The 26550-nt window shown below is 41.9% G+C and overlaps 1 protein-coding gene across 5 annotated transcripts in view; it reads left to right on the plus strand.

Annotated features, from left to right (window-relative positions):
* The window catches only part of gphnb (gephyrin b), a 94767-nt gene that overhangs the window by 45833 nt on the left and 22384 nt on the right, over positions 1–26550 (plus strand). For 4 of the 5 annotated variants that reach the window (XM_069161778.1, XM_069161780.1, XM_069161781.1 and 1 more), the window contains exons 6-10: positions 89–155; positions 5298–5570; positions 7302–7436; positions 23216–23257; positions 25603–25677. In XM_069161778.1, coding sequence (XP_069017879.1) covers positions 89–155; positions 5298–5570; positions 7302–7436; positions 23216–23257; positions 25603–25677 — 592 coding nt within the window. The remainder of the gene's footprint in view (positions 1–88; positions 156–5297; positions 5571–7301; positions 7437–23215; positions 23258–25602; positions 25678–26550) is intronic. The other variant, XM_069161783.1, reaches the window with a different exon arrangement.

The following is a 26550-nucleotide window of genomic DNA, read 5'->3' on the forward strand; positions in this document are numbered from 1 at the left end:
TATTATCACCATCATGCATAGATCCTGAAATATTGCTCTTATTTCCTCTGTATTTATTTAACTGTTCTCTGTGTTTGTGTGTTGACAGACCTGTGTGTGGTATCCGAGGGAAGACACTCATCATTAACTTACCAGGAAGCAAGAAAGGCTCCCAGGTAGGAAATGCTGCAAACAGCTGCAGCAACCTCAGCTTCCTCCTGTGGATGTTAGAGTTAGGTGTAGGAAGGCCTGCAGTGCAAGCGGATGGAAAGAAACCGATTCGCCTGACATGGCCGATAAAGTCAGACTTTCTGTTGACAGATCTGGAGCTATATTTGCGGGAAAGAAGAACTTTGAAATAGTTCTTGTGATAAGGAAGCTCATATCCCTAACTTTAATTTCGATTTTTGTGATTCAAATACACATGCGGTTTGGAGGGATGTCCTGATGATGCCACCAGTGCCTCACATGGTTGCTTGCTGCCATCAGAGAACAAGTGTACAAGAAGCATATTGTAAAGCATCATATATATATATATATATATATAGGCCCTCGAAAGAGGACATAAAACTTTGTTTGTGGTCTGTAAATCTATGTATGTAGTCATTATCTGTGTGTGTATGTGTAAACACCATGTGTACAGTGTGTGTATGGATTTGCAATTGCATGACTTAGTGTGTGTCTCTGAGTGCATTCGTTGGAATGATTAATTGATCGTGTTTGTGCGTATAGAACTGTGTGTGTTTTTGTGTGAGTTGTTCGATGGTACATTGGTGTTTTGCGATGTTTCTGTGTTTTGATCCATATGTACAAAGCCGTAGATGCGGAACACGTGTGTGTGGGTGTTTGCTTACGCACAATTTTGTCAATGCAAACCTGTGCACATGCTTGCATACTGTACATGCGTGTGTGTGTGTGTGTGTGTGTGTGTGTGTGTGTGTGTGTGTGTGTGTGTGTGTGTGTGTGTGTGTGTGTGTGTGTGTGAATGTGTATCTCCATCTCCCCTCCATCTCTCTTCCTCTCTGCCACGCTGACCTGCACATCTGTCTCTGTCTCGTTACGCGCCCGCTTCTCCTGATCGATTTTAGTATTTCTTTCAATCAATTACACCACCTCTCCTCCATGCGCTGCCATATTAGTGTCTCCCTCATCAACCCCCAGTTAAAGTTAACGGCACAAGCAGCCCATTGCAAGGCTTTTATTACGATGATCTGCTGTCATAAAGATAACGGGGAAGTCCAGCTGAGGGAGCCAGGCGAAGCCTCTTATGTCAGTGTCGGTTACGCATCTTTTAGCTGCTGGTTTTGTCTCTTTGGCCTCATTTACACTGCAGAAATAACACTGATCATATCTGCATATTGGATTTGGATAGTCAAGGTTTCAGTCATGAGCAAATGATTTTATAGATACATTGTGCATTTAGAAATAGTTTTAAAATGAAAACGGTTTAAAGAAAAAAACAGGTTTAAAGAGATACTTCAGCAATTTACCATTGTGTCTCTTTTATTAAGTTTAAGGACTCATTGCAGATTGGAAGATATTCTGACTTTATGTTATGATTTAAGCTCTGAAAACACTGTAACCTCCATTCACCATAATGCAGCCCAGTAGCATGTTACTTCAGACCTGTATGACGAACTCTCCATCCTAACTTTATAACACAGAGACCCGAGATAACTCTGATGTACTTGGTCATGTAAACTAAACCTAAGTGGAGTATCCCCTTAAACAGTTGGCTTCATTGGAAATATTACAGCCAAATCCACTTTGATCTAACTGTAATTTTGAAAACGGGCAGTAAATTATGTAAATCATATTTGAATAATAATGTTAGTATATATACTTATGCATATTTTTACCTGCACTGATGACTGTAAGAAAAGGCAGGCATACCTGTTATGTTAATATTTTGTCATTTGATGCTGACTTCATCACAAAATATTTTAACATTTGATGCTGTGATGAGGCCTCCCCCCGCAGTGATGAGTTTTACCAGTGGGGAAGACATTTATACCCACTGTGATGACATTTCTACACACTGCAATTACATTTTTATCCAGTGGGACAGATATTCTTTTCACTGAAAGCAAAAACCACAACACTGATTGCAATTTGACTTTTCTAGGGCTGATTATTCAACACAAGTTTAACTTTTTCTGTCTGATACTATTGTACTTTTGGGTTGTGGTGGGTCCTGGGAAATGTTTAGCCTGTTGCTTGTGTTTATTGCTGGTGGGGTACTTCGGCTGTAATTCCTCACATAGCGTTTAATGTGTTGTGAGCGCTTTTTTCTTGCCGTATGTAGAGCTTGTAATGTGCCCTGATTTCGGGGGGGGGGGGAACAAAAGTCAGCCACTCCCTGCAGTAGAGTGGAGAGCAGTAACACAAACAGTTGTCCTTTTGGTACGGTCCTGTTGCCTTTTTTGCCTCCATTCATTGTCTCCCCTTCCGTTTGATTTAGTCCATTACTCCTTTAGCCTGGTGTTCACAGACCCAAACGTGATCCATTATTGAGGATTGTTTCCAGTTGTTTAAGGTTGTAGACCTCGATTCATTTTGAAGCTATTGTAGCAGCCTTTGACCAATAGGTATTGACCACCGTATACCGTATGTTGTGTCCATTGACTGTATATAAACGAGGGTGTAGCTTCCTGGTCTGAAAAATGAGGCCGATGCAGAAGTGCCTTCAGCTGCAATACTGCTGAGTGCCGCTGGAGGTTGGCTGCAAAAAGCCTCTGGTTTCATAGACTCCCATTCAACATCTTTCATGAACTACAAAGTCAATAATTTTTGTCCACAAGTTATTTAGGCTTTGCTAGATAAAGTCATATTTCCTTATTAGTTTTCTGGCGTTTCATCTGAAAATAATCCCTTCGTTAATTAGAAAACAAGCTTCCAAAAGTTGTGTTTTCAGGGTTTGATTGTTTGATTGACAGTTCCTGAGGTGCAGTCAGGTTACGGCTATTGGTGGGCGGGACGTCATATCAGTGGGTTTTTACAACCAGATCGAGGCAGATGTTATCCCCCGCTCGCTTTTAGCATTTAGCTTTTGAGGAGAAAGTCGGACTCGCATATAAACTAACCAGCAGGCAACATGCAGCGGGATCCGGTCAGTCAGTAAGTTGACCTACTCTCAGTCATAATAGCCATCTCAGCCACGCACAGTCAACCAGAAGAATACGTTAAGGATTTGTTTTGAGGAGTTAGAGGCAACAAAAGTCTTAACTCCACACACATTGGTGTGGTTGACAGGTACATTGTGAACATAAAAATGGTTCTCACTGTTGAGAGCACTTGATGTTTCTGGTTTCTTGCGACCATAGAGACCTAGACATTGAAGCATGTCCTCCTGTTGTACCGGAGATGTGTATAAAATACACACTATGCCTATGTTGGCCATTTCTTTTAGTCTTTTTTTCTCACTCTCCATGTCTTCTTCCCTACTGTCCTGGATTCTGTTTCTTTCTTTCGTCTTCACTTTTTTTTTTTTTTTTTGTCCGTTTCGCTGTCTTTTTGTTGCAGTTTCTTTTCTCTCACTGAATCTCTGTCTCTCTTAATCTCTCGAGATCTCATCCTCCATATCTCTCTCACTTTCTGTCTCTGTGTCTTTCTCTCTCTGTCTGCCATCCTCTCTCGTCCTCTCCTGCAACTGTAGTGCCTTCCCCTCTTCCTCCATCCCTGTGTGTGTCTCTCTCTCTCTTACTTGTATTTCTCATCCGTTGGCAGTATATCCAGGGATTCTGCTCTTTAGTGTTCTTGACAGTTACTCTCCTCCAGGACAAAACAGAGAATAAGAACAGAAAAAAAAAAAGAAAAAAAAACACTCCTGATGTACCTAAAAAAAAATAAAAAAAATTCCCAGCACGCAATGAAAGCACAAAACGGGAAAGGGGGGAATGTCTCCAGGCTCTTGACACCATCCTGACTACTTCTTTTGCCCAGTGCTTGCACCTCCACCTCTCCACGTCTTCCAAAAGCGCTCCAATGTGAGCCTCAGACACACCAGCAAGAGGCATAAACAGTCTGCTGGGTGCTGAGGGGTTTGGGATGTGTGCGTGTGAGGGAAGGTGTGTGTGTGTGTGTGTGTGGGTGGGTGGGTCGGGGGGGGGGGGGATCTGGGCTGCAAAGGTTAGCTTGCGGCTACACAGCGAGGCTAGCGGCCTTCACGCGTCTGAGTCCTTCTGCTCTCCTTGTTGTATGTTTTATGCACAGTGGTGGAGGATTCAATTTCAGTCATGAGTGGATTCTAGTGCGGATATATGGGATTTCAATTCAGTCAAATCAAGGTTAACACTGTCAGATTGAATCCAGCCTGCGATATGCACACATTAAAACAGACCATGGAGTAGAGCGATTGCTCCAAAAGCCCAGTCGCAGCCAGCTTAAAGTGTGAGGGCAATTAATAATGCATTTTCTCAATGCTTAAAATACACAGGAAGATAAATAATTTCACAGATTAGCTCTTGTCTTGGGAGTGAGGAGAATGGAGCGTTTAGCATAGCCGAGGAGCCCACAGGCACACTGACACACAGAGAACCACCGGAGAGGGAAACAGAGATGGAGGGAGGAAGGAGGGAGCGAAATTCTTGTCAAAATGTGGCCAGAGGGAGGCGCTCTGATCTGCTGAGGTTTCAGAGGAAATCTCCAATCACATATAATGTTCTGTACACTCTCTAATACCGTATACTAAAGATAAGCTTCTTTCCCTTTTAATTTCTGTCTATTTAGGTCTAATTTGTCATGTTTTTGTTTTGTTTTTATTTAATTTTTGTTGCATAGCCTTTATTTCCACAATGTAAACACAACACTTCCTCCGTGCTTACCGCTTGTCTTAATGAATTCAGGATAATCTACATTTCCATCTGTCCTCACGTCAACTATCTGTTGCTCTTACCTCTTTTCTCCTGAATCAAATTTATGAAGGCCTAATCTCTGCTTTTCCTGTCAGTCCTTAAATGTGACGCTCTGTAACTTTGAGAAGACATTCACAGCACGTAGCAGACCACTGTGACTTTGTCTGTTGTTGCGTTTCAATGACAGCATTTCAACTATAAAAACACCAAAGTAAGAAAAATCAGAATCTAATTAGTGCGTGAAAACAACATACATGTTAAAAACAGACACTCAGAAAGGCAGAGTGGTGTCACAAACATAAATCTAAATGTTGCACTGATAGAATAGATACTGTAGAAATGTATATCTTGCTGATTTATCATGCAAGTCATTAAAGTAACAGTCTCAATGCATTTTACCAGCTTTATTTTGATACGCTGTTATTTAAATACTGACTCAGGACACCTTTGCTTGAACCCACCCAGGAATGCTTCCAGTTCATCCTTCCAGCGCTGCCGCACGCCATCGACCTTCTCCGGGACGCAGTGGTGAAGGTAAAGGAGGCGGCAGACGAGCTGGAGGACCTGCCTTCGCCGCCGCCGCCCCTCTCGCCGCCTCCCAACAGTTCGCCGCACCGCCAGACAGAGGACAAAGGCGTGCAATGTGAGGAGGAGGATGAGGAGAAGAAGGACAGCGGTGTGGCGTCCACCGAGGACAGCTCCTCCTCCCACATCACCGCCGCATCCATTGCCGCCAAGGTAACGGGACAGAGGAGACAAGAAGAGAGGAGATTGTTTTTCTCCAGATATGATTCGCTCCATTTCAAACCGTTGTCTTTACATGTTCACACGTCATTCAGGCAAGCAAATGTTAAAGGTGTCTCATGTAGCATTTTGACATCAATAAGGAATTATCAAAATAATTTAAAGGGTGAAATAAAAAGAGGTACAGAAAGGAGATCTTTAGAAAAGAGAAGGAAACAGAGGAGATGGCAGACTTTACATCTGTCATACTCCTTGATAATAATGACATCAGCCGATGTATAAATGTGTAGTTCTGATAGATACGTCATCCATTGTTTTCCGCACAACTTAACTGTGGTCCACCCGGGTAATCATTTCACCTTCAAAATCTGTGATGAATCTTCTTTTGAAAACAGGAAGTGCAGTCATTTCAATGGCTTCTTTTGTCTCAATTCAAGGGCTAAAAGTTGGACCTGCTCCATCATCCTGCGCCTCTTCCCCAAAGCAGACAGTTGGGTTTTTGGAGGCTTCTTGTCAACTGCTTGAGTCAAATATTGTACAATTTACCACCAGGTCATTGTTCTCAAATGGCCTACAAAGTTTAAATGGGAATCTAGGGGTAAATTCTATGATATTTAAGTTTCCAGCATGAGCTGTGATGTTTTAATCTAACAGTGTACCATGTTGAAAGTACCGTATGATAAATGTATCCCATCATTAACTGTATGTCCAGACTAATTGGCTTCCTTTACATAAAGTAGGCCTAGAGATGGGATTTTCATCGATGTAGTTCATGTTAAAAGTTACTTAGAAGGTACAAGATTTAAATATCCAGCCTGAATTAGGTGTCAGCAAATAAAACAAAGGTTTAATTGTCATTATTTCTTTTGGCTACATCCTTGCAAGAATGTTTGCGTAGGTAGGGTTAATATAAACTAAGATAAATTACGCTGTCTGATCCTTTTTTCTTTTTTTTTACCAGTATTACACATATAGAGACGTCTGTAAGCTTCCCGTTTTTAAAATGAGAGATACATCATGTTTTTGAGGGTTTTTGAAACGGCAGGGCAAACAGCTTGACTTGAAAAAGAGGGAACTTATTCTTTAACATTTATTTATTATCACGACTGCCGGTCTTTACATTCATCTTGAGTGTGTCTACTTTGTACATTCACATGTAACATCAAGTACGTCTCCATTCCCATCATCCCGTCCTGTCCTGTCCTGTCTGCAGCCTGGACTCTGCTTCATGGCTCTGTTGTCAGGGTAACATCCCACCTCATTGTCCAGTCAGTGACAGATGTTGGTAAGACTCCATCATCTGAAATCTCAGACATCATCATGTCATATTTTTGAAGTAATTTGCTTTTCATCTGCGTCAGCCCTGCAAATGGGCGCAGTCGTAAATCTTTGACATGTTACAGATGTTGAAACATGTCGTCGTCATGGCTGCTTTATGTGTGTGTAGGTTTGTAGCTTGTGAATTATGAATATACACGTGTATCTTTTTGAATTCTCAATATCAGTATGTGTGTTGTGGGTTTATGGTGTGTGTGTGTGTGGTGCTTATACTGTATGCACGTGTGTCTGCATCGTGTGTGTGTGTGTGTGTGTGTGTGCGTGTGTGTGTGTGTGTGTGTGCGTGTGTGTGTGTGTGTGTGTGTGTGTGCGTGTGCGTGTGTGTGTGTGTGTGTGTGTGTGTGTGTGTGTGTGTGTGTGTGCGTGTGCGTGTGTGTGTAATCTCAGATCCCAGACTCCATTATCTCGCGGGGTGTGCAGGTGTTGCCCAGGGATGCAGCCTCTCTCAGCACCACGCCCTCTGAGTCGCCCCGCGCCCAGGCCACCTCCCGCCTCTCTACCGCTTCCTGTCCAACACCCAAAGTGAGTACGTGCACAACGGGCACACTCTCACGCTCACATGTCCACGCAAACACATGATCATCATTGTTTCACTTTGGCAGTATTTATTTCCTTCGTATTCTCCAGCTTTATTAAAACTGAGATTCTAATGCAGCTGCACATGGAGTTGCCGTGGAGACAGATATGTTGACATGTGAGCACAGTAGCCGTTAGAAGTTCTTGACCTTGAAAGCTTAAAGCTGGCCTTGCTCTGTCCAAAGGTCATACCTAAATTTCTCTTAATTTTTGTTGCACCTTTTCTATTTAATCCATTCAAAAACTATAATGTAGAAAGCAAATGTTGTTTTTACATTTCAGTTGTTTTTCAATGGTAAAAGTTATTTCCCAAAATTGTCAAACTAATCTTTTAACTTTTGAGCCAACCCTGACAAGAGGTCCTAAAAGTAGTGTGGATGAAATCATGACAGCTACTAAGTTTACATATGAAAAAAAAATCAAAATAAAATCAAAAATGAACAAGCTCCATTAATCTCTAGACTGAGCTGGTGAGTAGACTTTGAGTGTTTATATCAAGGTCGAGAGAAAACTGATGTTTGAAACTGAATTAGTTCTCGCTGCTTTTTAAAGCTAAACGTTTGCATTGTGTTTTATTTGGCGGATTCAATCCTTAAACTAACTCTAATTATCAGTCCTTATTCTGAATGTAACCATCAACCAAAATCCTTAATAATTCTTTTAATGAGATAGAAGTGATAAAAAGTGCTTGTCACACTTAAATTGTATTAGTTTCTCATCAGGATAGGAGAACAAGGATATACTGCAGCAACGCAAATATGTATTCACACAAACAAACAAAGTCTACCCTCGTCCATTTGTCCCTCCACTCAGCCCCACCGTTTGTCTCTGACAGCTCAGCTTTATTTATCACGCCCCTGATTTCCACAGGAATCACTCTTATGGACAAAAGTCAAGGTTTTCTTTTTGGGATTCATGGATTTGTTTCAGTTTTGTATTTATTTTATTTTGACTCAGTATGTTTTCCTTTTTCGTCATCTTTATCTTTACTATATTTTGCATTGTTGAAATATATTTTCATTTGTATTTATGTGTTATTTTTAGTTTTGGTTATCTAAAATAGCGCAAACTACATGGTCACACATCAAAGGAACACGCACACAAAGACACACGCTGACCGGTTTCTATATCTCAGCATCGCAAAGTGTATGTTTTGTCTTCGTTTCGGCGTGTTTTATGTGTGAAACCCCTGTTGTTGGTGTGTGACTGTGTTTTTGTGTGTTTATAGAGACAGCAGGATGTGGTTCTTATGCTTGTATGTCTGCAGCATTATTTCCCAGGTTATATAGCAGTTTTTTTTTAGCATACACTTACAGTGTGCTTTGTCTTTTCCTCGCTTTAACGGGATACATTTTGTCCCCATGTCCTCCTACCTTCCCCCACACTGTCTTGTTGTGACTCTGTAACTGAAGACACGTAATTCTGTGTTTTAACTGATCTCTCCTGCAGGTTTTTAAAATAACCAAATGGCGTCAAGTCTTTCTCTCTGTCTCCCTTTCTCTCTCTCTCTTTCACCTCATCTGTCAGTGTCACGTCTCCATGTGTCTCCCGGACAGCAGGCAGGTGCCATGGGAATAGATGAGGGGGTTGCCATGGGAACAGAGGGATGGGACGTTAGAGGAGGAGGAGGGAGGGAGGGTGCAAAGACGGGTCACGCAACAGAGGAAGCAGCCAAGAGGGGTGCTCGCTCTCTCTCTCTCTCTCTCTCGCTCTCTCTCTCTCTCTCTCTCTCTCTCTCTCTGCTGTGTTTGGGTGTTCATAGGTCAGAGAGATAATAAAACCTGGCAACCGATTTTCAGAAGTCTGGTTAAAAATGCATATATTTAAATATACAGTACAGTAGTTCAGTCAATAATCAGTCAAGGTGTGGAACACTGAGCAGCAAGTGATGTGATGGTGCAGTGAGTAGAAGTGATGAATCTCTTGGTTGAAGCCTCAGCATCGCAACAGTGTCCATGCAGCCCAGGTGTCATTGAGCAAGATACAGCAGCTCTGGGGTTGATAATGTTAAGAAAATGACATCTAAACAAAGTTTTCTAGCGCCTTTTCCAACAATGCAGTGCTGGTGCTGGTGCCGGTGCCGCAACTATAACTGTGTCCACGCTTTATCACAGAAACAAGATTGGCGTCGTTGTCAAAAAGCCGGCACCAACACGGCTTGTTGGAACCACTGAGTGGTTATGGGAGACGTTAGTGCAAAAAAATGTGCCGCCGTTTTGATAAAACACGAGCGAATCTGATATAGCAAGTCAGGATACCCACCTTCTCAGGTAAATTTATAAAAAGCAAGCAAAGCAGATTTGTTTGGTCCACCTTTTCTTTTCTTTTTTTTTTTTTGTCCCCACGGAAATATTTGCTCTTCCTCTTTTTAATGCGTTTGGCAAACAGTGTTACATTGCATTACAGCCACGAACTGGAATGGAGTACACAACTCTCGTGTAAATTACCCTCACTTCCGCTTCATAACATTTCGAACTTGTCGAGATGCGGGTTGATTCTTAAAAGGCACTCAGGCAAAACTGACTCTACACCAGCATCAGCATCGTCTTCGATATTTGCTCCAGTCGGGTGAAACGTTCTGTTTTATGATCCTGGACACCGTGACTCTTGAGTTTTTGTGATTGTGTTTGTGAAAAAAATTAACATATTAGCTGTAGCTTTCAAAGACAACAGTTGAGAAATGTTGTTTTTTAACCAACGTCGGTAAAAACTGGTTGCTTTTTTTTTTTTTTTTTGTCTTAATCTAAATTACTTCTGACTTTGATTTGACCCAAAAAGACCCCTAATCTTTTCTTCATTTGTCCTGAGAAGTCAAAAATAAACTTCACAAAACACAAAGCTCTTTGAATGTGGTTCTGACTCAGTCAGTGATCAGTGGTAGAATTGTTTTTATGGAGAGTGCAAAGAAAACAAACACTGCAGCAGCACTTGGCATGCTGCTTGGACGTTGTAACACCACAACAACGTCGTCCTCTTACATATTTAACTGTTTCTCAGTGAATTTTCAGTGAGCAAACAATGAGATGACAGCTGTCTGTAAACTTACTAGAAAACGAAAAGACGGTTAAGGGTTCCCACGACGTTGACGATTGACTTCTTTGTTGTTATTGTTTTCTGGAGTTTTGAGTGCTTTGTTTTCTGCTAAGCTGAAACATTTACACGGTTTGCATCACCTTTTCCTTTACTGTCCAAATTTCCCAGCACTTTGAAGCCACGTTATTCCTCCGCATCGTGCTCCGCTCCCTGGCTTTTGGTGAGCGCAGCTCGTACCGCTGATTGTGCTTAGAGAGCTTCACACTCACCCAAGGTGTTTCTGACCTCAGCTGAGCTACAGAGTATGGAGCTGTAAATAATTGGGCAGTAGGGAGCTTTAATGCTGCTGCTGTTGTCCCAGCGCTGCTGCTGGCTGCACTGATGCAGCGAGGTAGCGCTCTTCCACTTCCCTGCCCCCCCCGCACCCCTCCTCCCCCTGCTTCCCGCAACATGCAAGCACACACACACACACACACACACACACACACACACACACACACACACACACACACACACACACACACACACACACACACGCACGTCTCTTCAGCGATGTGCTTCTTTGTCAATGACCCAGTTTGAGTATCGCCAGCCTGTCACGATCACATGTCCACCACATTAGTCAGCATTCGTGTGTGGTCTGGACATGTGTGTCTTTGTGCGTGGCTGATAGCATACAGTTAATGGCTTTTCTAGGTGTAGCTCTTACCTTGTTTAGATTCTGACACAGGCTGTTTCCCAGCGACAAGCTGCCATATGTTTATTTGAAATTCCCACGTTGCAAGCGGCTGCCGACAGTATGTACACAATGTCCCCGGAGCCAGAGCCAGAATGGTTCTGTTCACTGATGCATTTCATGTGCCACTGTGGGCTTGTGTGAGTTTGTTAGGTGGGTCTTGTTGGCAGCGCTGCGTCGTGGCTTTGAGAGGAGAAGGTACGGAGTAGGTCTTAATCTTGTCACTGCCAGAATGGCACTGCAACTCCCGTACAAGCCGGTCCGACACCGCAGCTCACAGAGCAAAGCACGAGCAAGGGAACGCTCTTCTGCCAAATGGGAACACGCAAAACTACACACGCAGGTTGTGTATCAGCACTTAGCATTTGCCAAGTTATGGGACTGAGTGCGGCTTTTTATGCGTTCTCGGGTGGATGGCAAGTGTGAAGTGAAGCCGCATTTAAATGTGCACACAACCACAGTTTGTGTGAGTCTGCAGTCTGCACGTAAGCAAAAATGCTGTGTGTATTCACAGATGTATATCAAAGGAGCTCTCTAGTTTCTCACTGGGTTTGCAATTACGCATAAAGTGTTTGTGTGTGTGTGTGTGTGTGTGTGTGTGTGTGTGTGTGTGTGTGTGTGTGTGCGTGTGCGTGTGTGTGTGTGCCTGTAGACCACAGAGGAGCACAGACTCACAACTGATGTCCAAACCTGTCTGTCTGCAGAGCAACAACTGGGAATATACACACACACACACACACACACACACACACACACATGTACATACATATGTATGTACAGTAAATTTGTCCTCACAAAATCATCCTTAAGGGGGAAAGTGTCTGTTTCGCTCTCACATGCGCCACACACACAGCCCACAGCTCACAAATGCAAGCAGATACAAAGTGATTACAAACTGAGCAGCTCTACAACCATTCATGTAACCAGATTTTCTTTTTCTGTCACACTGTCTCTTACTTGTGCGCACACACACACACACACACACACACACACACACACACACACACACACACACACACACACACACACACACACACACACACACACAGACACACACACACAGACACATGCTCAAGATACAAGGAGAGTAGTTGTACCCTTCCACTCTTGTGAGCATTTAGTACAGTTATGTAATGGTGAGTTTGGATTAATGAAGCATATGGGAGATGGGGCTTTGACTCAGAGGATGGTTGACAGTGTGTGTGTGTGTGTGTGTGTGTGTGTGTGTGTGTGTGTGTGTGTGTGTGTGTGTGTGTGTGTGTGTGTGTGTAGTGTATGTGTGTGTGTGTGTGTGTGTGTTATGAGTATTTTGGGGGCTGTGTCTTCTGCTCTTATTCTCACTAATGTAGTATATGGGTTGTAATGTCAATGTGCCTCAGTTTGCTGAAACATAACCACAGAAAATACTACTGCCTGTTTTCCAGGTAGATCCCATGTTTCTAATAATGAAATGGAAATGCCTGGAACTGTTGCTCTAGCAAGTTGACATGTAAATGGTTCTGCTGTATTGTGCAGCTCTTTTCAACAGCAGCTGAAGTTTCCGTTTTGCAGCTTTCTGTGTGGCGATTGAAATGATTTCTGTTGGATTTAAACTTTTTTTCATGTTTCCAGGGTTGATTTGCTTTCAGTTTGTGTCTCTACAGTCATTATCCAATGAAATTGCAGTAAAGAAGGTAAAAAGTCAAATTTCTCAGTTTCTCAAAAGTTTCTCAGATGATTTTTCAGATACAGTACACTTATTGACTACTATCACAAATCTTAATTTATTCATTAACGGTTAGTGTCCGGTGACCGATCAGAATTCTTAAGATTAACTTAACGTGGTAAAACTTGTTTTTCATTTTAATAATGAGGTTGTTTTCCTGGAGGTGAAAGGCTCCCACAATCCCTGCTGTCAGAATTTATTTTAGACATACTGGTTATGCTTTCTGAGAATAAATATGTTTCTTTAGTCAGTTGGTAATTAGTCATTTTAATGGGAATGTGAGGCATGAAATACTGTAATACTGTTTGTTTAGCCTGGCTGCTGCCCTTCCATCTAAACTCCCCTTTCCGTCACAGCTTTCACCTTGATCACCTTGCATCTGCAAGTGCAAACCTTATTTATGCTCTGTGTTTTGTATACTGTTCCAAACATCCCATCAACTTGACAGATATTGGTGTTTATTTTGATTAAAGTATTCAATGCCCTTACTCGCTCATGGTGCCTTTGCACAAACTCTTTCAGGTGCTGGCTGTGCACCTAGAGGACACTGCCTCATTTTGCTCCGGTCGTACAGCGTTTTTTTTTTTTGATTAATGGTTTGATGTATGGCTTCGGAGCCAAGGCCAAGGCTTATGGAAATCAACTCCTTCACTGGAATGGAGGAAATGAGTCACAGTGCAGTCGTGCAATTCAGCCCACACCACTTCCATAACCTTCAGTGTGGACATCTTGACATTGTGGTCACTGCCATGGTCATATGTGCGCACTCATATATATGATTTCCTTTTGGTAAATAAGTAAAAACATTCTTAACATGCTTCCCTCCCTTTTTTTTTTTTTTTTTTTTTTTTTTTTACAAATGAGTAAACATTAGTGACACAAGTTAGGTTTGCATTGTTAATTTTTGCTTTCTTGTGCACATAATACTTTCTGAGTTGCTTTCTCAACTAATTTAATTTAGATTAATTTTATTAATTATCCATAAGCTAATTGATTATTTGGTCTATAAACTGCTAGAAAATAAAAAAATAAAAAAGAAGCCTAATAAGTGACTTGATTATAAATAAATAGTAGAAATTCTTACTGACTCACTTTCTGACTTAATTATTGACAATTGATCTATTTAACAAATAATTTCCGAATTAATCCGACTTTTCTGTCATTTTTTCCTTTTAGTTTATTGACTTCGTTTCTGTTCCATATTTGGATCATCAAGATTCACAACGCTCAAAATCACAAGTACAAACTTCACTCTTGAACACTCTGAGTAATCTGTCCCTTGCAAGAGTTTGACAGCAGTCAAAACAAATGTGATCGTATGATGTGTGAAAGGAGCATGGAAAATAAAACTGCACATGCAGTTTGGCCGAGGCCTTCTCTGTACACAGATCACAGAATCATCACTTGCAAATGAGTAGTGACAGGGGATCATCGACAAAGTGAAGTGATCTGACAGCGGGAGATGAATGATTTATGCCCTGGCTGAACACGAACGCACCGTTACAGCGTCAGCTCAGCCTGCTGTGCTGTGACAGATCAATGATCTGTAAGAATGTATGTGGGACTTCTCCTGTAACCCAGAACAGAAAGGAAACGTGACTCTGTACTGTCCATAAGTATCAATATTTAGAATGTGTGCATGTGTTTGTATGTGTTGATACACCCCACGCCCTCGACTCAGTTTTGACCTGTGGGGATGGAGAAGGATCAGAAAAATCTGACTAAATATGTAGAGAAACATGATGAATGCAGATGCTTCCTTACATGGAATAGTTTGATCATTAATACTATTCATTTAAGTTATTATTCCATTTTCAGAAAGTAGGCCTACAGCAGCAAACAAACAATTGTCAGTCTCATGCAAACATTGTCTCTCCATCTGTACCCATTATAAGATATGAAATAAGATTATGGGAACATATTTTTTTCCATGTGAGGAGAGTACGTAAGTCATTGAGCAAGCAGCTTGGTGAGCTGTGACCTTCAAGCCTTCCCAGCCCCACATCGAAAAGTTAGGATCAATAACTGTGCCACATACATTAGAGATGGTATTAAGCACTGCCATCCGGAAGTCATTTATTCAGTGACTGTTTGATTAATATGAAAGTGATGTAAGTGATGGGTAATGACCTTCACAGTCACCAGTCTTAACTAATTTACCACCTTTGGGAGGTTTTGGTTTGACATGCTGACATGGTTCTCTCCTCTGTCATCATCAGGAGGATCTTTTATTTAAAAAAAAAAAAAAGAGGGTTCATTGCTCAAATATATTGCAGAAATTTGAAGCATGTGTATGTTCAGCAGGCACCCTACTAAGAAACATATTTATGTTTTTTTTCCTTTAATTTGCAACCTGTTTGATAAAAAAAATAAATACAAAAAAAGCTCACAGTGCAGCTAAAATGCATTAATTGTTATTGTGCTCCTGGATCTCCTCTATTACATGACATTGGACCGATTCCTATACATGTACTGCAGTGGGTGAGTGTGTTACTGGATGTTTTTGTTATCCTGTTGAGGTGAAGGCGCAGTGTGACGTTCCTGCATCGTTTTACAGCCTTTTTCTTTCCAGATTTATTCCCCTGCAGAAACGATAGATTGTACTCGCCTTTTACAGAAATCATTCATGTTTGGTTTTATCTGACGCTATTGACCACTTGTGTGTCTGCTGATGTGTGTGTGTCCTCAGCGAGGCAGCAGCAGCACCAGATATGTGTTATTGTCCTTCTCCAATGCAGTAAGGCTCATAAAAGTGACTCCTCGTCTCCTGCTTCTGCTGAAGGTGTGGAGGATTTATGATGGAGTGAGTGAGAAAGAAAGAAAGAAAGAAAGAGAGAGAGAAAGACGAAGGAGAGAGGAAGCGAGTAGGAGGGAGTGAAAGGGACAGATAGCTCATGAGTTAGAGAGGACACTGTACTGAAAGAGAGTGGAAGGTGGGGAAAGATGGATAGAAATGAAAATGCGCACAGAATGATCAGAGAACAGAATGCGAGGCCTTGTGCTGCATGGTCCATCCGTCTGTCTGCTTGTTTATCAATCGGTATCAATCTGTCCATCCCTGATGGTGAGTCCATGGCTCACTTCTTCTCAGTCAGCCTCAGCCTGGGCCTTCTCTCCCCCTGACTCAATCATCTCATATCAGTATGAAAGTGACAGTAGAGGAAGACTAGGGAGAGAAACATGTGAAAAAGAATGGGGGCAGTCACATCCATCATTTCCCTCGACAGAAAATGCTCATGGGAAATGCGCACGGACATTGTCACAGACAAATGCGCGCACACAGACCTCAGTCATGCGTGTACAATGTAGCGCAGCACACATCACTGTATGTGCATCTATATGCCCTCCTCCTCCTCCTCCTCCTCTTTTCTTTCTCCTCCTCCTCATTGTCTCTCTGGCTGTTGCATTTCCTCGCTGCTCTTTCGCTCTCTGGTGCGTCCTTCCTACTCCAGCCTTCCCTTCTTATCTCACTCTCTCACTTACCCTCGCTCTCTTTCTCACAGTTAGCGAGTAAGTGAAAGTGTGTGTGCGTGTGTGTGTGTGTGTGTGTGTGTGTGGGTGTGTGTGTGTGTGTGTGTGTGTGTGCCGGAGAGCTCATTCTGTTTCGACTCCAGGCAGAAGATGGTAAGTAATGTCTTTCCTCCTGCATATCTGAGAGAATGTTTATAGGTTTTGAGTGTAGAGGGTTGAGTGTGTGTGTGTGTGTGTGTGTGTGTGTGTGTGTGTGTGTGTGTGTGTGTGTGTGTGTGTGTGTGTGTGTGTGTGTCTGAGTGTGTGGAGAAAGTCATTTGTGTGCCTGTTTAAGAAGTGAAGGATTTTGTATTAATAGCCAAGTGGGCATGGGGGTGGATATATTGCGTGAGCAGTGTGTGTTTCGTAAATATAATTTGTGCTCTTGCATACATATTTGTGCATGTGTGAGCTGCTGCTGATGAGGATAATGATGCCTGAAGGAGGTTTGGTGTCAGGCCGTGGATGAGTTTAGGTGGTAGGAGGGTGAGTAATGTAGCAATGGGACTGTTGACTAGCTCAAACTAGCAGTGGGCTGCAGGATGAGGAAGAGGAGGAAGGAGGCTCATGTGCCTGTATTGTTGTTGTGGTGGTCGTGGTTTCTCTGCCGTGTCAGAAGGTGGTGGACACATAAAAACGGTGGTTACATTAAAAAAAAAGACAAAGAAAAGACGATGAGTATGAGCAAGACAGACAACGTAGCAACCTCACAGGACTCAACAATCCATCAGTGTTTGCATCAAGTCAGTCACTATCTCCGAAATAGAAGCTCCTCCATCCACATTTTTCTTCCTCATTTAGCTGCTGCTTTCATTCAGAGCACCTTACAAGTCATGCAAAATAGCACTAAGAAGCCCCTTGATCCTGTTGCCTTGCCTCTGTTATTCCTTGTCCCTGGAGTTATCATGTGCTTCCTTCCAGGCACTAACATAGCAGCTTAGCCAGAGCACTACTGTAAATGGAAATGAGGACAATATGGGTGAAGAAGTGTGGAAGCAGCACCTTCAAAATCCATGATGGCTTTAAAAAGCTGACAAGGAGAAGCAGCAGGATATCGATATGACCCTGGATAATGACTCTACCGATATCTGAATGCCAGGTACAGCAATAAATTTTCAGCTTTATGGACGCCTCTTTTCACACAGGTTCGCAGAGTGTGAAGAGAATAGATCCATTCAAGGGGATTATTAATGTCCTTTTGTGCCTGCTCGGACAACTGTTGCTTTTTTAAAGAGATGGCAAAAAAAAAACCTAGCTCACACCAGGAGAGGGGAAAAAAACAATCCAAATAAAAAAGATGTGTTGGGATTAGCTGCATCAAAAATATACAAGATAAAGCAAAATATTTTCTCATCAAGTCACTTCTATCAATACCTAGCCTTAAAAATTGACCTTTCTTGAAGGAATATTTTGACATTTTTGGAACTACAGATCTATACCACTCATGTCTGTATTCTAAATACAAAGCTATCAATGCTTATCTTAGCACAAGGACTGGAAATAGAGTGGAACAGCTTGCCTGGCTCTTTCCAAGCATAACAAAATCCATCCCAGCACCTGTAAAACGTATTCATTCAAATTTTATGTCATGTATTTAACCCGTCCAAAAACCACCACCACCAAATCATGGTTATATGCAGGGTGGTGTGCACGACTGTTTCAGGCGGAGTGACTTTCTAGAGTCCCTGATAGTTGCCTGGTAACCTCAGGGGGGTTGCAAGACTGACGACTCAATAAAATGTCTGGCGTAAGATTAAGTTTTCATTTTTATATTTCAGTTTTTAATCAGAGGTGCTGGTAGGCAGATTTTTGTTACCATAAAGACATGAGAGTGGTTAAGACTGTCCCATTTAAGAAGAGGCAAAGAAACTCATTGCTCAAAATATCGAAATAACCCTTTAAAACGGGTGATAAAAATCTGTCAAACAGGTGAGAATATCACTTGTTTCCAGTTAAGATCAGCTTTTTACAAGAATATTGTAGGAGTGTCTGAAACCAGACAAACAAACACCAACTGCTGCATCAGAATTAAAGAAATGTATTTTAGAAAATACATAAAACAAGCTGGTTGGCATTGAAGACACTAAAATATTCATATTATACTGACAGACTTTAGTTTTTCAGAATATTAGACCTTAAAGCATCCTATGATTTCATAAGGGGATTTTTTTTTTTCTAACTCTTTTTCTGTCTGTTTATATCGGCTTTGTCCAATCTTCAGGAAATCAAATCATGCATGTCAAGCTGAAGTCTGTATGCTCCTCTCTGTTAACAAGACACGCAGCAGCTTTCAATAACTGGATGGAAACGGCAGATTGATGTAAATATATCTACGAGGAAGGACTTTGTCCTGTCAAATAACAGGTGCAGAGGGATGGCCGACTCTTACAGCCGAGTCTTACAGGAAAGCAGTGTGCATTATGATATGCGTGATATACGGTTGCAGGGACCAGATGAAAGTAGCTCTGGCCAGAAGGAAAGTGCTCTTCTGTCTTGATTAATGTACACACATTCAGCCCTCTCTTGCTTTATTTGGCTCGTGGTACCATAGACCATTTGGGTCAAATTGCTTTAGGCTTTAAGTCAAAATACTTTCAGCCGAGTCGTGTGCTTCTTCATGTGTGCACAGAGCATGTGTACTATATTTGTGATTTTCTGTTTTTGTTGTAGAGATTAATGGATATTTAGGAGTACCTGTGTATGAGAGTCATCAAGTGTTTAAATTTATGCTTCCCTTGACACACGTGTGAAGTTTGCGTGTATTGTCTGCGATATTATATTTGTCTTGAGTTACTCACACCCACTGACTCTGAGAGTTTGCCCGTAGGGCAGTGGCGAGAGAATGGAAAGAGTACAAGTGGACTTTGAATAGCGAGACAGAAAGAGAGGAGGGGGAGAGGACAGACAGGAAATAAAAAAGCAGTAAGAGCAATGGATGAGACTGTCTGACCAGCTAAACTGAGCGTGCTCATTCACCATGTGGGCTGTGGATGCGGAGCGGGGGAAGACTGGTGAGCAGCATAACACAGGCCTGTCAAGTCAGCTGTGTTCGCCCTCACTCTCTGCCACGCTGGAAATTCACTCAATAGCTCATTAAGTTCTAATATGTGTCGACATGGAGACGGCCATAGGAAGGCGGTGATGAATGACTCGAGCTGGACGAAGCAGCACGCAGCGTAAGCTCCTGGTCAGGGGCGGTTACTGGTTGTTTGGCTTTTCCAGTGTGGCTTCTTTCCTCACCTTTATTTATTCATGAGGGAGCCGTTTCAGAGCAAGTTTTCTTATTTAATAACTCTGGGTTTTGAAGCTGTAAGCACAAAACTTAAAAATCAGTTTACAGCAACTGACAGGACAAAAGTTTGATTTGACAAGAAAAGACAGCTTCTCATCAGGATCCTGTGCAGTCAGTCGGTGGCATCGTTCAAAAATTTTTTTTACAGTGATCAAACTGAAATCAGTTCAGATACAAGGAGTGTTTAATCTAATATCAAATATTCATGAGTTTACTACTTTTTCCCTTCTTACTTGTCTTTTAGGGAAACAGGAGGCGAGTTGTTGTTTTTTGAGCTGTTAAGTACCCGTTTATGGGAAATTCTATGCTTTTGTTCTTAGGTTCATGTTTGTGACCATAAATACTCAAAATGGATCTTTACACTCGCCTCAGTTGTGCTGTATGACAGGGCAAGCAGCATAAGTCTAACCTAAAGTGAACATAATAAATAGCTTTTGTAGCTAACTGCATATAAATATATTTCCAGCGGTAACATGTCAGCAAACTGTACTAGCTGTTTATTGCTGCTTTTATTTATTTACCCTATAATGGAAGCTACAAAAGCATGACCAATAGTCAGAATGGACACCATTATGAGACTAATTGTGCTTCCACGCAGCTGGGAAATGGGAAAGTTTCCATTTAGGTACATCCCAGTTCCAAATGGGGAGCGTTCACAAACAGGCAACGTGGCAGGTCTGACAAGATGTGCTCTGTTTGGGTTGTCAGAATAGAGAAAAGTGACAAACAACCTCATCATCCATATAAACCAACTCAGGGAGGAAATGGAGCTCAGAATGTCAGTATTATTTGTACACTACATTTCTACATATTTTGATGTGCTGCCGGTTTTAACATTTAACATTTAGGCAAACCAAGTCTGGATATTACGCCGTGGTGCAAGTAAATGTTTTACTTTCACCATAAATGATGCTATATCAAGTGACGTCAGACTCAAACTCTCACCTTCCTGGTGGGACATTCCCAGTTCAACAGGCATTCAGGAGTTTGTAACTTTCCCAGTTCCTCATGAACGCACCATGAGAGCCAAATATTTTCTACTAGCAAGAGTTGTGTCCGCAACCGATCTTAGTCGCTTTAGTACAGAAATACAGATTGATGCGAAAGAACAGATGAAATGCAAAGTGATTAATTTGTGTTCTGAAGTCCTGTATGAAACTTTTTTTTCCTAAAAAGTTTAGTTTGGGTTTCAGTGTCTTGAATTTTTTTTTCCTAATGATCAGGAGCTACGGCCGATGATGTAATTTAATGCAATATTTTGTTTCTCTTACTTTGGTCCAGAACATATTTCTTTCTAATTTTGCATTGCACAGGAAGAGTTTTATTATAAAACACAGCATGGGCCTGCGAGCTGCTTTAACAGAAAGCTGCTTCCCATTCTACAGTATTCATGATACCAGCTTTGGTAGTATCGAAAGACTCTCTGTGGCAGATTGCACTTGTCACTGCTATCATATACATCATATGCAATTTAGTTTGGATTTTGAAGGCAATCAATGAACAGAAATCATGCACAAGTGCAAACTCGATATCTTTTCAGTTGGAGGTAGGACAAAAAGGTTCAGTCTATGTTGGTGAATTGAGCTTTTACCTTAACAGAGTGCTAGCTTGCTGCTACAGCATTTAGGAGAACCTTGTGTAGTTCACTCCTGAGTTTCAATTTGTAACCTCCTGTGGTTTCCTGCCAGTCTCCATTATCTGAGCAGTGAGTTTGATGAGGGCAACTGCTGTGAATGTAGAGCATTTCAATTAAGAGGGATGGGATGCTCATCTCCTTGACAGCCCTGCTTTACAAAGGCTATTTATTATATAATCTAAAATGTTACTGATTCACCAGGAAAGGTCGGGAATTGTCTGACGACTTTGCTAATAATTCAAACTGAGCTTGGCTTTCATGCTAGCCATTATTTTGGGAATAGCTCTAATATTTCTCAATGGATTTCCGAGTGATATGTCGTAGCTGGAAGGCTCGTAGACCAGAAAAGAAAACCTCTGCCAACACAGATGGCTGTGTTTATGTGGTGTTTTTGTTTTTGATATTTTGACAGCAGCTGCTGTGGACACGGTGACTGACTTTCTCACCAGCACATGAACAGCATAATGGTTAATAAACAATCCTGATCTCCTCTGAAATGTAATCTATTGGCTGTATGTGTAAAAAAAAAAATCTATGGCCACCTTCCTGAAATATCTTCTTAAAATAGGCTGAAACATAACCTCCTTCTATTCTCATTAGGGGAGTTAATAAAAGTCTTCATGTGCCCATTGGTGTAGGCACTGTTATTAAAAGTGTCTGAACACAGTATGAATAAAAAAATTCCAATCGTCGGTGATCCCAGTGGAGCCGTAACAGGGGATGCTTTTGGGTGCCAGGAATGAATTACAGTGCATTTTTCCGGGCTCATTTTATTTCCCGGGGGATTTTTGGTTTACAGTATGTCGTGTTAGCAATGTGCCCTGTGTAAAACATGACGGTTGGACAGGACATGCAGCTGGTGACATATTATATCAGTGATTGACACCTGCATTGATGGCGGGGCCTACTGACTGTACTGTACTGTGGTGGTGTGAGGTTTCCAGTAAATGTATGGCCTATAGCAGTAAATAATTGGTGAAAAACTGCAGTGTTTCTTAAGTTCAGTGGTATTATTTTAAGGCAGGTCACTTGCATCAAGGAACTCTTTACAAACATAAAATATGAGCCTTATGAAGAACCTGTTTGCAGCTTCTTTTAGGTTATATGAATGTGTTATACAAGGTACATATGTCAGCAGACTCCGATATTTGACTGAACAAGCAGTACGTACACCCTGGATTATAATGAGGACATAGGAATGGGCTAGTATAATGGCATTGCAAGCAGTTATTCAAATATCTGTGAGTGGGCTTAACAGGAAGATGCATACTCCTCTGAGCAGTAAGAGCTTTGATGTTCAGGTATAAACGTGGGACATTCTCTTTATTCAGGTTTCCTGAACATGAACACTCTTTAAACCACATTAACACACTTTAATTTCAGCTAAAAAATAAATTTGACAGAGTGGTCAAAATGTGCGATTTTCCCTCTGTTCTCCTATTGTTCTGGTGGGAGATGAATCCCCATGCAACTCCTACCTGCTGTCCTCTGCTGTCCTGTCCTGTCCTGTCCTGTCCTGTCCTGTCCTGTCCTGTCCTGTCCTGTCCTGTCCTGTCCTGTCCTGTCCTGTCCTGATCCGTCCTGTCCTGTCCTGTCCTGTCCTGTCCTGTCCTGTCCTGTCTGTCATGCCCTTGGCTGCCTTGGCCCATCTGAGACAGTCACACAGAGACCTGTCATGCAGATGTCCTCCTGAAAGACAGAGGGCGCTGTCTGCTCCACCCATCAGTCTCTGTGTGCCTCTGTCCCCCGCTCAACCCGGCTTTGGCTCTGTTAAACCTCTTCTCTTCTCCCGTCCTCTCTCTCGCGGCACCAGGCGCGGCTCCCCTCCTGTTCATCCACCCTAAGCATTGCTGAGGTACTCCTGCATGTGTTCTAATGCATCGTTACAGCTGTCATCGTGGCACCAGTTTCCACTCCTTCCCTCTCCAACAGCACCTCTGATTTCCTGCCTCGCATGATTGCTTCCTGCCTAAACCTCCTATCCTTTCCCCGTGTGTGTGTGTGTGTGTGTGTGTGTGTGTGTGTGTGTGTGTGTGCGTGTGCGTGTGTGTGTGCGTGCGCGCGCTGTCCTGCCTGCTGCACTCCTGCTGTCTCTCTTTGTTTTTAACACACTACCCACAATCCTTTCTGTTGTTCCTCCTCTCTGTCTTTTTGTGGATGCAGTCTTGTCTTGGTTTTAGTCCGATTTTTGTCTTGTAATAAAATGTCTCGTTGCCCTCATTACGGTACGGTCACTGTATCTAACCCTTGCCTTGTTTCCATACTCACACACCCTCCAAAATAAACAAACCTCCATCACTTGACATATTCCTCAACTGCGTTTCAACCTCAGAAATTGAAGTTGAAAGATGCTTGAATTATGTATTTGAATGAAAGTGATTCTGCTTGCACAAACAACATTTCTCTCCCCATGTGTACACACCTCAGTTCCTTTCAAAAGGGCTTCGCTGACACAAACACACACACACACACACACACACACACACACACACACACTAGCTCGTAAAAGAGGAAAGGCCCGGTAAATGTGAGCCCGTAAGCCTTTGCGGCTCTCCTGTGCTTGTTACTCTGGTCATGGCCCAATGACTCTGATCTGTGAGCGATACAGACGTGACCTCAGCGCAAGGACGGGGAATGTTGCTGACACTTGTCCAATCGGATATTGGAGTCCATTGATTAACTGTAATTGTGCAGTAATGAAACCACCGAGTTTGGATGTGGACTTAAATGAAAGTAAAATATCAGAGATGGTGAGAGGTGATGCTACTGTTTCATTTTCTGCAATTATGTTCCTCTGCCTTTTTTAAAATAGAAAGTAGAGCATTGAAATTCAAGTAATCAGCAAAGTCAGAAGTAACTAAACTAATTACTGTGCTCTAAGCAGTCTGAGTTACAGTTACATACTAGTTCATAAACAGATCTCTGTAAATGGATAACTGTAACATTACTTTGAATCTGTTTTACAGCCTGACAAATACTTATTTTACCTTATCACACATATTGGAACAGGCATGTATGCCAGCTGTACGTAATATGAAATGGACGACCGACAGGCCAAATATGCAGTATGTCAGTATGTAATTTATAAATTGATGTAATATTAAAAATACAGGCTTGTTCAGGTCCATATACAGCAGGTTTGTACCTAGTGTTATGCTTTTTGATTTTAATCATAAGCTTCACTTTTACATACTTGGATCCTGTCTTTATCTCAGTCTTAATACATTTGATTTATTTGTATTTATGTTTTGATTTATATTTGTTTTTGATTTTAATAAAATTTTAAGTTTGAAAATTAAGTTTACAGTCATGTTTTTGGGATAGGGTTAGTATAATAATAATTTACACAGCAACTTAAAAAGATTCTAAGTAACTAGAAACTCAAGTTTCAAACTTGGATGTATTATCATACGTTTTGATATAATAAAGCTTTATCTTCCCTAAAATTATGGCGAAAGAAAATCCAACCATCGTCTCATTTCCTTTAGCTATGATCTGCTGTGCTTCGAGCAGTATCAGTTCCATCTCAATATTAGACTGGTAATTGTAACTGGATTACTGTTACTTCTGTCCCTCCCTTCCCAGCTTGTCAGAAAGAGGCCTTGGGTACGGCCGGGGTTCAAGCACTCACTGGGGTTCACTTTTTATCTTAACACGCACACCAATTCAAATGTGTGACTACACTAGCGGCGCTCTGCTGGAACTGTTGTCAAATCCATTGAACTGGTTCTGTTCTTCATCCATCTTCGGTTCTGTTTTGTTGTTGTTGGTTAGTGTCTTCCAGTGACTTATTTGCCACATCTTTTATTTTGAAATTTCCTTTGATCTGATTGCAGAATGTGTGTCAGGTTAGTAGTGGCTTAGGTCTGTGTGTGTGTGTGTGTGTGTGTGTGTGTGTGTGTGTGTGTGTGTGTGTGTGTGTGTGTGTGTGTGTGTGTGTGTGTGTGTGTGTGTGTGTGTGTGTGTTGCATTTGAGGGCAAAATGAGCAAACTGTGTGCAACTGTGTTTTAAAAGCAGCACTAACTGATATGTTGTATGGGTCAGAGTGGGTATGCATGCCTGTGCGTGCGAGTGTGTGTGTGTGTGTGTGTGTGTGTGTGTGTGTGTGTGTGTGTGTGTGTGTGTGTGTGTGTGTGTGTGTGTGTGTGTGCGCGCGTGTGTGGTATGAAGGTGAGTGACTATCCTGTGGCTTCCCCCAGGCCTCACGGAGAGAATTCAGGGCTCACCTGGATGAGGTCATCACGCTCAAGTCAAGGTACTCTACCTTGGACCAGGTAAACTCGCTAACCTTCTAGCAACTTCTTATCTACCGGCATGCAGGCCACTGGCATCCCATATAGCACTTAACCACACTAGTGACATGCACTGGCACTCACGTACACAGGCAAGGAGGCAGCTAGAGCTGGGCTATACCTTGCTTTAGCATGTAACTGTGGCACAGGGGCAGGTTAGCAAATCTAGTGGTACTTTAGTTTCATTTCTATGCTGATACTCCAAGAATCACCAAATACACAACATATGATGGTTTATGTTAAGTGAACAACTGAGGAGAAAAAAACCCAGTTAAAATCGAGCAAAGTTACAATGCCACAGTGTGAGAGATCACAGCGGGGTGATATTGTAACCCTAACAGGCTCTTGGACCCAGTTTACACTTGGTATTAACATGAACTCTCTATCTGGACACATTATCTGGATTAATGAAATTACACATGGTAATGTGAGGTGTAATTGTTAGACCACATTTAGCAGTTTGACTCACATTGAGTGCACAACTTGTTCAAGTTTGACTCTTTGGGGGAAAAGGTCATAACTGTGCCTCGTCCTGCTATCGTAAGCACTTCCTCCAAAATAAAAGTACAAACAAACTTTGGAAAGAAAAATTAGAGAGCACATATTTCTACGGCATCACGTTCCTCACTTTGTTCCTCCTAACCAATTTAATTATCAACATCTGATCATAATTTGGGCATAATTGAGATAACTGGTGTTACTTATTAGTACCAGCTACGAATGCAGAGGCCGGTGATCTGATTTTATTATCCAGATAACCGTTGCGGACACTGATCACATGTTGATAGCCGGTGTAAAATGGGTCTTGTTTTATGAACACAAAAACATATAAACTGCTTTCCCATACAGTATAAC

This window comes from Embiotoca jacksoni, unplaced genomic scaffold, assembly GCF_022577435.1.
Source record: "Embiotoca jacksoni isolate LCO1_2020_lvr unplaced genomic scaffold, fEmbJac1.0.p SCAF_29, whole genome shotgun sequence".
NCBI classification, from domain to species: Eukaryota; Metazoa; Chordata; class Actinopteri; family Embiotocidae; genus Embiotoca; species Embiotoca jacksoni.